This window comes from Rhinatrema bivittatum, chromosome 6 (assembly GCF_901001135.1).
Source record: "Rhinatrema bivittatum chromosome 6, aRhiBiv1.1, whole genome shotgun sequence".
NCBI classification, from domain to species: Eukaryota; Metazoa; Chordata; class Amphibia; order Gymnophiona; family Rhinatrematidae; genus Rhinatrema; species Rhinatrema bivittatum.
The window spans coordinates 182,724,003-182,736,468 of NC_042620.1; the positions used below are offsets into that span (position 1 = coordinate 182,724,003).

Genomic DNA, 12,466 nt, shown 5'->3' on the forward strand with positions numbered 1-12,466 from the left:
TCAGGCCTGAGACATGGCCATCAGTAATAGACATCTTTTTACTACACATGCAGTCCTTAAAGCTGCCAAGGGCCACCTTCTTGGAGCCAGAAAGATATTTACTTAAATATTTCTTAGCCACAACATCCCAAGTTCTGGGTGGCATACATTCATAAATAATAAAATATGATATATATGTGCTATTTGGAGGTTATCGAGGCATTGAGGCAATACAATGCATAGAAAAATGTAAGAAAACATCAAAAGGAGTTAAGAAAATAAAATCAAGAAAAAATGTCCATAATGTAGCTCGAATGAAAAAAAGACTAAAGGGCTCAAGAGGCCCAGTAAGCAAGAAGTATCCATTTAGCACTGTTAGATGACAACACCCACATGTCATGGCTAATTCAGCGCTACATGTCAGCAGAGAATCCTTACAGTGACCAGCTAAGAGACATAGTTAGATACTTACTCAGTGTAACTGTCCAGGAAGAGATTCGAATGTTCCAGGAGAGCCAGGCTCTTTGCTTCCTTTGCCCCATGAAGAAACCCGGTCAGAGAGGATCCATGCTGTCCAATCAGGTAGCAGAGTTTACTAAACTTGCTTGCCATGTCCTGCAGCAGCTGGACTGCGGTTAAAGATCCCAAGTTATCTACAACAAACAAGGACACAATTTGACCTGCCAACAGACCCCAATCCAGTTAAAAGTGTGCTAATGAGGACCTGAACCTACATAAGAACATAAGAAATTGCCATGCTGGGTCAGACCAAGGGTCCATCAAGCCCAGCATCCTGTTTCCAACAGAGGCCAAACCAGGCCACAAGAACCTGGCAATTACCCAAACACTAAGAAGATCCCATGACACTGATGCAATTAATAGCAGTGGCTATTCCCTAAGTAAACTTGATTAATAGTTGTTAATGGACTTCTCCTCCCAGAACTTATCCAAACCTTTTTTGAACCCAGCTACACTAACTGCACTAACCTCGTCCTCTGGCAACAAATTCCAGTTTTATTGTGCGTTGAGTAAAAAAGAATTTTCTCCGATTAGTCTTAAATGTGCTACTTGCTAACTTCATGGAATGCCCCCTAGTCCTTCTATTATTCGAAAGTGTAAGTAACCGATTCACATCTACTCGTTCAAGCCCTCTCATGATCTTAAAGACCTCTATCATATCCCCCCTCAGCCGTCTCTTCTCCAAGCTGAACAGCCCTAACCTCTTCAGTCTTTCCTCATAGGGGAGCTGTTCCATCCCCCTTTATCATTTTGGTTGCCCTTCTCTGTACCTTTTCCATCGCAACTATATCTTTTTTGAGATGCGGTGACCAGAATTGTACACAGAATTCAAGGTGTGGTCTCACCATGGAGCGATATAGAGGCATTATGACATTTTCCATTTTATTAACCATTCCCTTCCTAATAATTCCTAACATTCTGTTATGGAGGTTCTTATTCAGCTTCCACTTATCTGGCTCAATGGTAGCAGCTGAATGTGCACCCAGGATCAGCGGCTGCCACAGCCAAGCCATGCAGCGGCTAAATATGGACTTCATGGCTTTAGATATTAAACTAGCTAATGCTGGAAGATTAGGCACCATGGCCTTGGTTTTCAAAAATTTACGAGCAGTAAACATGGCTGAATATCTGGAGGCATTTGGCTTACAAAATTTTTCATGCTACAAAAAAACAGTAAGTATCTGTAATAGCTTGAGAGATTATTTGGCTCCATCTTGACTGTGGCACACCTCAGAATTTTTCAGAATTAAAGTTGAAAGGAGCAAATTAATTAGAACTGCCTACCTGATAACTTTCAGATTTTAAGGGTGGCAAACACTAACTCACTGAAAATTAAAAAAAAACAAAACCCAAACAAAAACAAAAAACCCTGTCATCAACACAGAGCCTGCAAAACACAACCACAGAGTAATACTCTACAGAACTCCAATGATCTGAGAAAAAAAAAAGGTTTAAAACGTTTAACCACAAGATTTCTCCCTACCTAAACCTAGGAGAGGTCGGAGGATGCGAGATTTGATCTCACTCAGTTTACAGTAGAATTGTCTTTCAGTGGAAGCCAGTTCATGCAAGCTGCTGATGTATCCCATCATGTTTTTGTCCACCAAGATGAGGCATCTGTGTCCCCCTGCAACCACACTGCTTATATAGCCAAGCTAGAAAGGAAAACATCAGCAATCATACATTTCTTTTATTACCCTAAAGCATTTCCCCTGCCCCAATTTCAACCACAAAATATTCTCCTGCTTTCACTAGTTCTCTTTCCTTTAGATTTCTTTATTGCTACTGTACAGTCTAACCAGCCTACATCTAAGGAGACTAAGCCTGCCGATATTTGTGAGGACTCAAAAATTTTTGATCATTCATAAGGGGTTTGAGGACAGCCATGAAAACTTGCTAGAATGGCATGGTTCCAGAAATGATATTAAAAATGCGATTTTACTTATTGGAACAGCTGCCATGCTCAGCACCTATTTCAGTTTGCAAACATTTACATTAAGGATTCTATTCACTATTACTGGGTAAGTTTTGCTACTCCAGCACAGGACTTCCTAAACTGTTCTGCTGACTCCAGTCGGTTGGTTTCTCAGGATACTCACAATAAATATGCATGAGATAAATTTACATACACTAAGTTTCCAATATATACAAAATTTCTTATGTATATTCATGGTGAATATCCTGAAAATCTACAAGACTACCAGAACAGGTTTGATCTACACCCAGGTTTTTCCATGGTGGGGGGGGAGGGGGGGGCAGAGGGCGGATGATCTGGCTCAGGCAACAATTTCCAATACTTTTAAATACTTGAAGTAGCATAACAGAGGGTCCCTAGTTTACATCTCCAAGTGTTTAATGCTCATTGTAACAATACACATATACATTTGCTCCTGGTAAAAATAATCTTCAGAGTATGTCTAATGATATATTGTAATCGAACCTTTGACGGCACCTGTTAGAATGTACTATTGTACACTTTTACCTACATTAAATATGTGCCTACATGTAAACCGTTGCGACGGTATTTAACTTAGCAACGGTATAGAAACGTTTTTAAATAAATAAATAAATATAAGCAAAGTTGGGTCAAAATTTTAGAGGCATGAAAAGTTAGAAAGCAGGTTTTAAAACAAATTGTACACAAATTGTAAACACATACAATCTTTTATGGATTTGTACTGACCGATTCCTGTTTGCACTCATGCACACTTGGTATTGTACATGTACTTCTGCAGGAGCTCACGGGTAGATTCTATGACAAGCATTAGCAACATTTTGGCAGTTCTATGGTATAATTTGTATACATTTCATACAGTTTATATTTTTTTAAAAAAGAAAATATTTTCCTTTAAAAAAATAGTAGGGACCCTAAGCCTCATCCCACCAACCTTTCATCCCTCCCTCTCCTTCCTTTTGTCTCACTCAGACTTTTCCCCAATCACACTCTCTTCCTTTGGAGCAGCAGCGGCTGAACTAGCCTGGTTGGGGGTGGGGGAAGCAATTTGCTACAATCCTGCAACCAGAGGAAAATTCCACAACATGCACTGCAAAATTCTGACAAACTGTGGGTCCTGCTTAATAAGTTTTCAAAACAATTAAAAAAAGACAGGGAAAATAAAAAATATTTCAGTACCTAGGGGAAGACTGCATCTATCAATTACAAAGATTTTGACATTGAAGACCCAGTATCAAAATGCTCTATTGTGAATTTTCTTAAGCTACATGATTAAAGACAGAGGCCGAGGTTTTCATAATTTGGACCTCTGATGGAGGTACAATTTGGTGCCATAACATTGCCAATGTTGGGTCTTTCTTTGCAAGACTTCATCTGGTGATTTGAATGATTACTCTTCTCAGTGGAGGTGTATTTGAAAAGATGTCGTTAAGGCAGATAAATACAAAGATTTATTTATTTATTTTAATAAGTATTTTGCTAATAGATGTGATTTTTCAATTTTTGCTAGACAATAAAAGTTGCGTGATAAAATAACTGTAAATTGTAGGTGGGGAAAAAGATGACATAACCTTAAGTGCTTATTAAATAATAAGATGTTTAGCCTACTGCAAACAAGAGATTGTGGATTAAGAAATTTAAGCACAGTTAATATCTGATATCATTCTTTGAAAAGTTCTAATTAGATTTTGAGTATCTTCTCTTTTATCTGATCTCAAGCATTTATGAGTAAAGACTGCAAACACCACTGATCCCTCTTCCCTACTTGAGAGGAGGCGCTCACCTTACTACAGGCCAGTAGCAGCACTGAATTCTGTGCGTGCCCATGGTTTTCAGGTTGGTTTTCTTCAGGATCCTGCCGACCACCATAATACAATGCAGGCTGAAACTCCTCCCCATCCGCTAAGAACAGGGAGTGATCTTGTCCTGCTGCTATATCCCAGACTCCATTGCCACTGCACACCTGCAGGAAGAGGAAAAGTAAGAAAGAGCGAATGTTGATCTTCTCAACATACAGATCACCAAGCAATAGGAAAACTGCAATGTGCCTGCTTGCATGTGAGCTGCGATCACTTGCAGAGCCCCATGGAAAATTGGGACACGCACTATCATTCAATCACAGCACAAGTTCAACCTCATAGCAGCATAAGAAAGTTTAAGAAAAACAAAAGATAAAACACGTGCAGTCCATTTTCAAAGTATTTTACCCGTCAAGTCGACCGTCTGTTTTAACTGCATGGAGGGTGGGCAGATTTAATTTAGCCACACTAAGAAGAGGAGCTCCCGGGAGTGTGTTTAAGTCAGGAGCGGGAGGAAGGAGGAAAAATACAATCACAGACTGCATTTTCAAACCATTATACATGCTTTTCAAGTAAAATTCTAGCTACATAAAAAACAGGTGCAAGTGACTGAGCATACTTTGCACCTGCAGCAATTTTCAAAGTGAAAGTCCTTGTGTACCTTCACTTTGAGAATTGGTGCAAATACACAGGCCGATACAGTAAGGCGCGGTAGGAAGAGCTGCGTTAGTGCCGGGCGCACCCGCGGTTGCCGCACGCACAGTCCAGCTCACCTACCGCTCGATACTGTATGTAAATAGCTTGCAAATGCAAGCTGCGCCTAAGAAGCGTCCGTGAAGCGTTAGGCCCGTGCAACCCATTTTACTGTATAGAGCGCTAAACAGTATCCTGGGTGCGCTGGCCTAACGCTTCACGGACACGCTGGTATCTGTCATTTCAAATGACATTTGAAATGATAGGTACCAGGAAGTGGACGGTTCTCCGACGCTCGGGATTGCCAGTCCTCTCTCCCCTCCTCCTGAAGCAAGCAACGAAAGCGGAAAAAAGCGAAAAAACGAAAAAAAAAAAGTAGCAAGAGAGAGAGGGGAGAGAGGACGGGCAATCCTACGCTCGGGATTACCAGTCCTCTCTCCCCTCCTCCCGAAGCAAGGCACGAAAAGCAGCCTTGCTTCGGGAGGAGGGGAGAGACGACTGGCAGTGTAAAGCAACGAAGCAACTTACTTTTTTTGCAGCCCCCCTCCGGAGACGGACATCGGCGAAGACAACCGCGGCTCCCCTGCCTCCAGCTGCCCGCAAAGATGGATGCATCGCACGGGCAAAAGCGGCCCCTGTGCGTGCAATTGGGCCGCTCAAGACATGACGTCACATGCCGTGACGCCAAACGTCGTGACGTCACGCCTTGAGCAGCCCAATTGCACGTACAGGGGCCGCTTTTGCCCGTGCAGGCATCCATCTTCGCGAGCAGCTGGAGGCAGGGGAGCCGCGGTCGTCTTCGCCGATGTCCGTCTCCGGAGGGGGGCTGCAAAAAAGTAAGTCGCTTCGTTGCTTTACACTGCCAGTCCTCTCTCCCCCTCCTCCTGAAGCAAGGCTGCTTTTCGCGCCTTGCTTTGGGAGGAGGGGAGAGAGGACTGGCAATCCCGAGCGTAGGATTGCCCGTCCTCTCTCCCCTCTCTCTCTTGCAACTTTTTTTTTTTTCGCTTTTTTCCGCTTTCGTTGCTTCAGGAGGAGGGGAGAGGACTGGGGCTGCCCCGGAGACCAGCACCCATGGACGCGGCCAGGGCAGGTGAGCAGGGGCTGGGGGAAAGTTTGCAGCCTACCCTTACCCCCTGCCTCTAACGCAGGGGTAAGGGTAGGCGGTAAGTTAGCAGGATAAACGCGTGGCAAAACAGCAGGGAAAAAAGCGATAGTCGGGGCGCGTGTTACTGTATGGGAGGGAATAGCTAATTCGATCGTTTACATCTAATATACATGCTGCGGGCGGAAGGGGTTACCCGGTGATTTAAAGAGGCGGTAAGAATCGGTTAAAGGGGATACTGTATCGCGGGTTGGACTAACGCGGCCGAAAAGTGGGTAGAAAGCAGGTTAGGAGCAGGGTAACCGCGGCCGCACTTTACTGTATTGACTGACAGTGTGTAAAAGTACAAGTGGTCTTTGTCCCACTACGCACTGTTTAGTGATTACCGAGCAATTTTCAAACTAGTCAAAAAGGGGAGAGTATAAACCTTAATAGTTCAAAGAGAGGAGGAATAGATTAAAAAAAAACCCAAAAAAAACCAACACAGACTTGTTTGTAAAAATACTGATTTACTTTTTAAATGGTTCCCTGGTGAAAAGCATAGGAATACAAGAACAGGCTGGTTAGCAGCCAATGAAGTCACAGCTCCTGAAAGAATTGCCCTGAATCCTAATTCATTTGCACTGTGCAGTTAATAAATGTGTAAAGACAACGTGACTTTTACCTTTGCAAGCCGAGGGACTGTGGTTGGAGATTGAAAATGACCCAGCTGGCCAAAGGCATTACTGCCCCATGAGTATACCTGTAAAAGGCAAAAAAAAACAAAACAAAAAAAACCACTAAATGCACACAAGAAGTGCACACATTCAATACCCAAGTCTGCTCCAGTTCAAATAACCATACTGCAAATGAACTGTACCCTCTCTTTTTGCTGCACCCTCTATTTGTGGACCAGATATATATTCCAACTCATTCCCCCCACTTTTTTTTTGATCTGATAGTTTCTCTCTGTTCCTTTGTACTTCCAGCTCAACTGGAACCAGGGCTGGGATCTGGTGCCAGGAGCCTTTATTCACAGCTACCTGGGGGTATTTTCCCCTTATTTTATATCTAGTCCCAACTTACATTTACTCCAGTCACTGTGGTGACGGTCCTAGCAGAGGGCCATACACCAGGGTTCCTTCCAGAAACTTGCATGCATGAGCCTTAAACTAGTCATTATATGTCACACTTAAGCAATGACCATGACTTCCTCTCGTGGAGCTTCGAAGTAGAAGCCCCAACCCAGGGTCTTTCCACATGGCAGTGCACAGTACTTACTGCCCAGGCTAGTCCTACCACATACACTTCTAATAAAATTCATGACCAATTTTGTACTGTAACAAAAGTTGCGATTAAAAGGTTAAAACCCACTGCTAGCAAACAAATAAAAATGGTTTAATAGTATTCTATATTGAACATCTTGACAAGTTAACAGAAGATCAGATTAGACTTTCCTCTAATTTTTCTGAAGGAATAAATGAAAAGCAAAGTTGTTTACCTGTATTTGGTGTTATTCATGAACAGTAGAATTAACCATCCTTCATGTGGGCAACATCACTGCATAGCACCACATACAGAGTGTCAGCTCATTGGCTAGAAGCCCAGAAAGCTTTCCACACTACAGTAAGCACTGCATCAAGCAGCCCTCCGCGAACCTCCCTCAATCTATAATCAAAATTAACAGCATGCTGAGTAGAGAGGTGGGAGGGAACCTGGGACTGTTAATCCTGCTGTCCACCGAGAACATCAGTTAAAGGTATACAATTTTACTTTCTCCACGGACAATCAAGATGAACAAAGCTGCATGCCAGGACTTCCAAGCTGGCTGTTTTGATATCCCCCTGCCCATCTACCTTCCACAAGACAACCCACCATTTGGATGAGTGCAGGAGTTTAACCACCTGTGTTTTAAACAGAGTTTTGAGAACTGATTGATAGAACTTACTGTTGTGCTAGGAGTCAGCTTCTAGGCAGTAAGGGGATGCTGATTTGAATTATCTCAATTATTGACTTTAGGCAATGGATAACTAGTTGAATCAAAATGAAAAAAAAAAAAAAAAGTTTGGTTCTTACCTGCTAATTTATTTTTCCTAGTTCTATCAGACCAGTCAAGACTGCTGGGTTTTCTCCCCTACCAGCAGATGGAGAGAACCAAAGCTTCACTTTATGCTATGTATTTAAGGCATTGTGCCATCTGTAGCTTTCCAACAACTCTGTAACAAGGCTAAAATAATGGCCCCCTTAATGAGCAGGGGGACAAACAAAACATGAATCCAAAACTCGGCTCCACATCCTTCACTGTAGAGTGAGAAAGCTCAAACCAAATCTGAATATATACAATAACAGACAGAGCAGTCTTCAGATAGAAAGGGTGGGTCTCTGGACTAGGCTGGTAAAAAAAGAGAATTAGCAGGTAAGAATCAATTTTTCCTCACTCTTTGTGCACAAGACCAGTCCAGACTATTAGATTGTACCCAAGCCACTATTAACCTGGGAGAGAAACTGAATAGTCATGCTCGTAAGACCTTTGTCCCAAGGGAAGCCATGCCTGAACATCCAATCAGTAATTTTAGTAAAGGTACTCAAGGACGACCAAGCTGCCGTTTTACAAATGTCCTACAACAAGACCAACTGACATTCCGCCCAAGAGATCGCCTGACCCCTCATGGCATGAGCCTTCAAGACCATTCAGAACCACCAAATCCTTGGCAAGGCCTGTTTAAATTCACCTGGCTATAGAATACTTGGAAGACTTCTCCCCTTTCCTAGGATCACTGAATACAAAAAAATGGTCTGACTAGCAAAAAGCATATGTCACATTTAAATAATGCAACAGTACCCTTCCCATATCCAACACATGGAGATCTTTGGATTGAGATCCTTTGCTTGACCTCAAATTTCTGAAGGAAGGCAACTGCACCACCTGATCCAAATGAAAAGGGAATTCTGCCTTTGGCAAAAAAGGTACCGTCCGAATAGGCACATTGTGTTCCAAAAACCGGAGAAATGGATCCCTACAAGACAAGGCTTGCAATTCCAAAACATGCCTCGCCAAACAAACAGCCACTAAAAATGCAGTCTTCAGAGTTATATCTTTCAGGGTCTCATCTCTAAGAGGTTCAAACAGAGAAAAACACAAATTACTCAATACCAGATTAAGGTTCCACTGGGGCATCAACTTTGACTGGAGGATACAAATACTTCACACCCCCCTCAAAAAAAAAACAAAAAAAAAAACCACACACAACTTGAGCACCTTAGGATGTGCTGCCAAGGAACATCTCTTTATGCTCCTGAAAGAAGAAATAGCAGCTACCTGCAGCTTGAGAAAATTCAGCTTCAAACTCTTCTGCAAAATGTCAAGAATGGTTGGCATCGATGCCGCAAATGGAAACAACCCTGACTTTTGATACAAAGACTCAAAATCTTTCCACACCTGCACAAAAGCCAGAAAAGTAGAAGCTTTTCTGGCTTGAGGTAAGGTAGAAATCACTTCCTCTGAGTAAGCTTTGCCTCTTAATCTTCTCCACTCAAGAGCTAAGCCACGAAATTAAAGCAATCCACTTGCTCCAAGGAAATTGGACTCTGATGAAGAAGAGCAGGTATATGGTTGAATCTCAGAAAACATGATATTGTAAGTCTTATCAGATCAGCGAACCAAGGTCGCCTGGGCCAATCTAGAGCTACCACGATCACCAGACCTAAACACCCCTCCATGTGAGGAATCACCCTGGCAATTAACGGCCATGGTAGGAACACATACAGAAGAACTTTTTGGGGCCCACTGCTATGCTACAGTGTTGTGACCTTTCACTCCTGACTTCCTTCTGTTACTGAAGATCCTTGGTACCTTGGAATTGTTCATGGTTGTCAAATCCACCTGAAGAATCAACCACTCAGATGTAACGAGAGAGAATGCCTCCTGGGTGAGCCCCCATTCTCCAGGATCCATGTGCCTGCTTAGAAAATCTGCTTGCACATTCTCTACCCCAGCAATATAAGAAGCCAACACAGCCAACAGATACCGCTCCGCCCACCAGAACCATCCCCTCACTTCCAGCAAAACCATTTGACGCCTGATCCCTCCTTGCTTGTTTATGTAAGCTACTGTTGTAATACTGTCTGATTATATTCTCACCACTCTTCTCCTGACCAGAGGAATAAAGGACACCAATGATGTTCTGATGGTCACTTCTAAACAACTGATGGACTAAGCCACCTCCATCATACTCCAGAAGCCTTGAGACAGCTGTTCCTGACATAGGGCCCCCCCCTCCAGCTTCTCAGACTACCATCTGTGGCAACTACAATCCAATCCGGAATCTCCAATCATATGCCCTTGGAAAGACTGGTCTCCAACAGCCTCCAAGAAAGACTAAGTCAGTCCTCTGCCTGAAAAGACAATCTGACCTTGTAATTCTGCAAATGAAGATTCCATCTCGATAGTAGAGCCCTCTGCAAAAGCCTCTTGTATGTCACCTACCAGGGAACCAGATACAGAGTGTAAGCCATCAACCCTAGCACCAGTCAACAGTCCTAGGCCTTTGGTGCTGTGGTCTATAACAGCCCATGGACTTGAGCCTGAAGCTTCAATCTTTCCTTAAATCAGATACACCATGCCTTCTCTGGTGACAAAACGAACTCCTAGATTCTCCAAGACCTATGAAGGACATAGCTTGCTCTTTGAGAAACTGATGACATCATAGGTTCTGCAATAACTGAACCACTCTGATAATCACACACTGGCACTTCGCTTCTGTTATTACATGAATCAGCCAGTCATTTAGATAGAGATGCACCATGATTCCTTCTCTTCATATTAGAACATATCACATTTGCGCTGAAAGATGAGCTACATAGCTATGGAGAGTGTGAGGGAAAATACTGGAATTGGTATGAGTGACTGACAAGATGTTCTTTAGTCAGTTTGTATAGCATGCTAAAATGCTTCTTCTGAATATCTCTGACCAGCTTCCATGCCATATAATCTGTTTATATTCTTATGTGTTTTGTGCAATTCTAAAAATAAGAAGAAGAAATAAGAATCGGGGAGGGTTCTTTTTCACTCAACGCACAATTGGACTCTGGAATTTGTTGCCGGAGGATGTAGTTAGTGCAGTTGGTGTAGCTGTGTTTAAAAGGGGATTGGATAAGTTCTTGGAGGAGAAGTCCATTACCTGCTATTAAGTTCACTTAGGGGCGGATTTTCAGAGCCCTGCTCGCGTAAATCCGCCCAAAACCGGGCGGATTTAGGCGAGCAGGGCCCTGCGCGCCGGTAAGCCTATTTTACATAGGCCTACCGGCGCGCGCAGACCCCGGGACTCGCGTACGTCCCGGGGTTTTCGGAGGGGGGCGTGTCGGGGGGCGGGCCCGGTCGACGCGGCGTTTCGGGGGCGTGTCGGCCGCGTTTTGGGGGCGGGTACGGGGCGTGGCTACGGCCCGGGGGCGTGGCCGCGCCCTCCGTACCCGCCCCCCAGGTCGCGGCCCGGCGCGCAGCAGGCCCGCTGGCGCGCGGGGATTTACGTCTCCCTCCGGGAGGCGTAAATCCCCCGACAACGGTAAGGGGGGGGTGTAGACAGGGCTGGGTGGGTGGGTTAGGTAGGGGAAGGGAGGGTAAGGTGAGGGGAGGGCAAAGGAAAGTTCCCTCCGAGGCCGCTCCGATTTCGGAGCGGCCTTGGAGGGAACGGGGGGAGGCAGCGCGGCTCGGCGCGCGCAGGCTATACAAAATCGATAGCCTTGCGCGCGCCAATCCAGGATTTTAGTGGATACGCGCGGCTCCGCGCGTATCTACTAAAATCCAGCGTACTTTTGCTTGAGTCTGATGCGCAAGCAAAAGTAGGCTGTTCGCGCGCCTCTTAAAATCTACCCCTTAGAGAATAGCCACTGCCATTAGCAATGGTTACATGGAATAGACTTAGTTTTTGGGTACTTGCCAGGTTCTTATGGCCTGGATTGGCCACTGTTGGAAACAGGATGCTGGGCTTGATGGACCCTTGGTCTGACCCAGTATGGCATTTTCTTATGTTCTTATGTTCTTATTTAAAAAAAAAAAAAAAAAAAAAAAAAAAACCACAACATTTTTAGTTGCATGTTCAAATCTGGTTTTTTTGGCTTCTGATCACATTGCATTGGGGGTTTTTTTTTTTGCTGCTGGGTTGCTCTTCATTGAAAAAGCACCATATATCACTTACATTGGTAATAAGATTATTCCTTCTGGAAAGGCAGCTGAAACTTTGTCACAGGCCGCTGTTGTTCCTGCATGGCAATGAATGCAGTCTGCAGCACAGTACATTATAAAAGGTCCTCTGTTTTCCTAACTTTAGTTCCGAATAGATTGTCACCCAAGCAGGGTACATTGGTAATATCTTCATAGAGCCCTGAGGCTCTGAGTCAGACTATCCTGCAAGCTCCTATGGACAATATTGATCCCTTGATAAC

The 12,466-nt window shown here is 44.0% G+C and overlaps 1 protein-coding gene across 2 annotated transcripts in view; it reads right to left on the bottom strand.

Annotated features, from left to right (window-relative positions):
• Positions 1-12,466, bottom strand: part of ALS2 (alsin Rho guanine nucleotide exchange factor ALS2) — a 282,347-nt gene that overhangs the window by 163,770 nt on the left and 106,111 nt on the right. For both annotated transcript variants that reach the window (XM_029606273.1, XM_029606274.1), the window contains exons 8-11: positions 6,711-6,788; positions 4,236-4,415; positions 1,982-2,153; positions 452-632 (exon numbers count right to left, since the gene is read on the bottom strand). In XM_029606273.1, the coding sequence (XP_029462133.1) occupies positions 452-632; positions 1,982-2,153; positions 4,236-4,415; positions 6,711-6,788 (611 nt within the window). The remainder of the gene's footprint in view (positions 1-451; positions 633-1,981; positions 2,154-4,235; positions 4,416-6,710; positions 6,789-12,466) is intronic.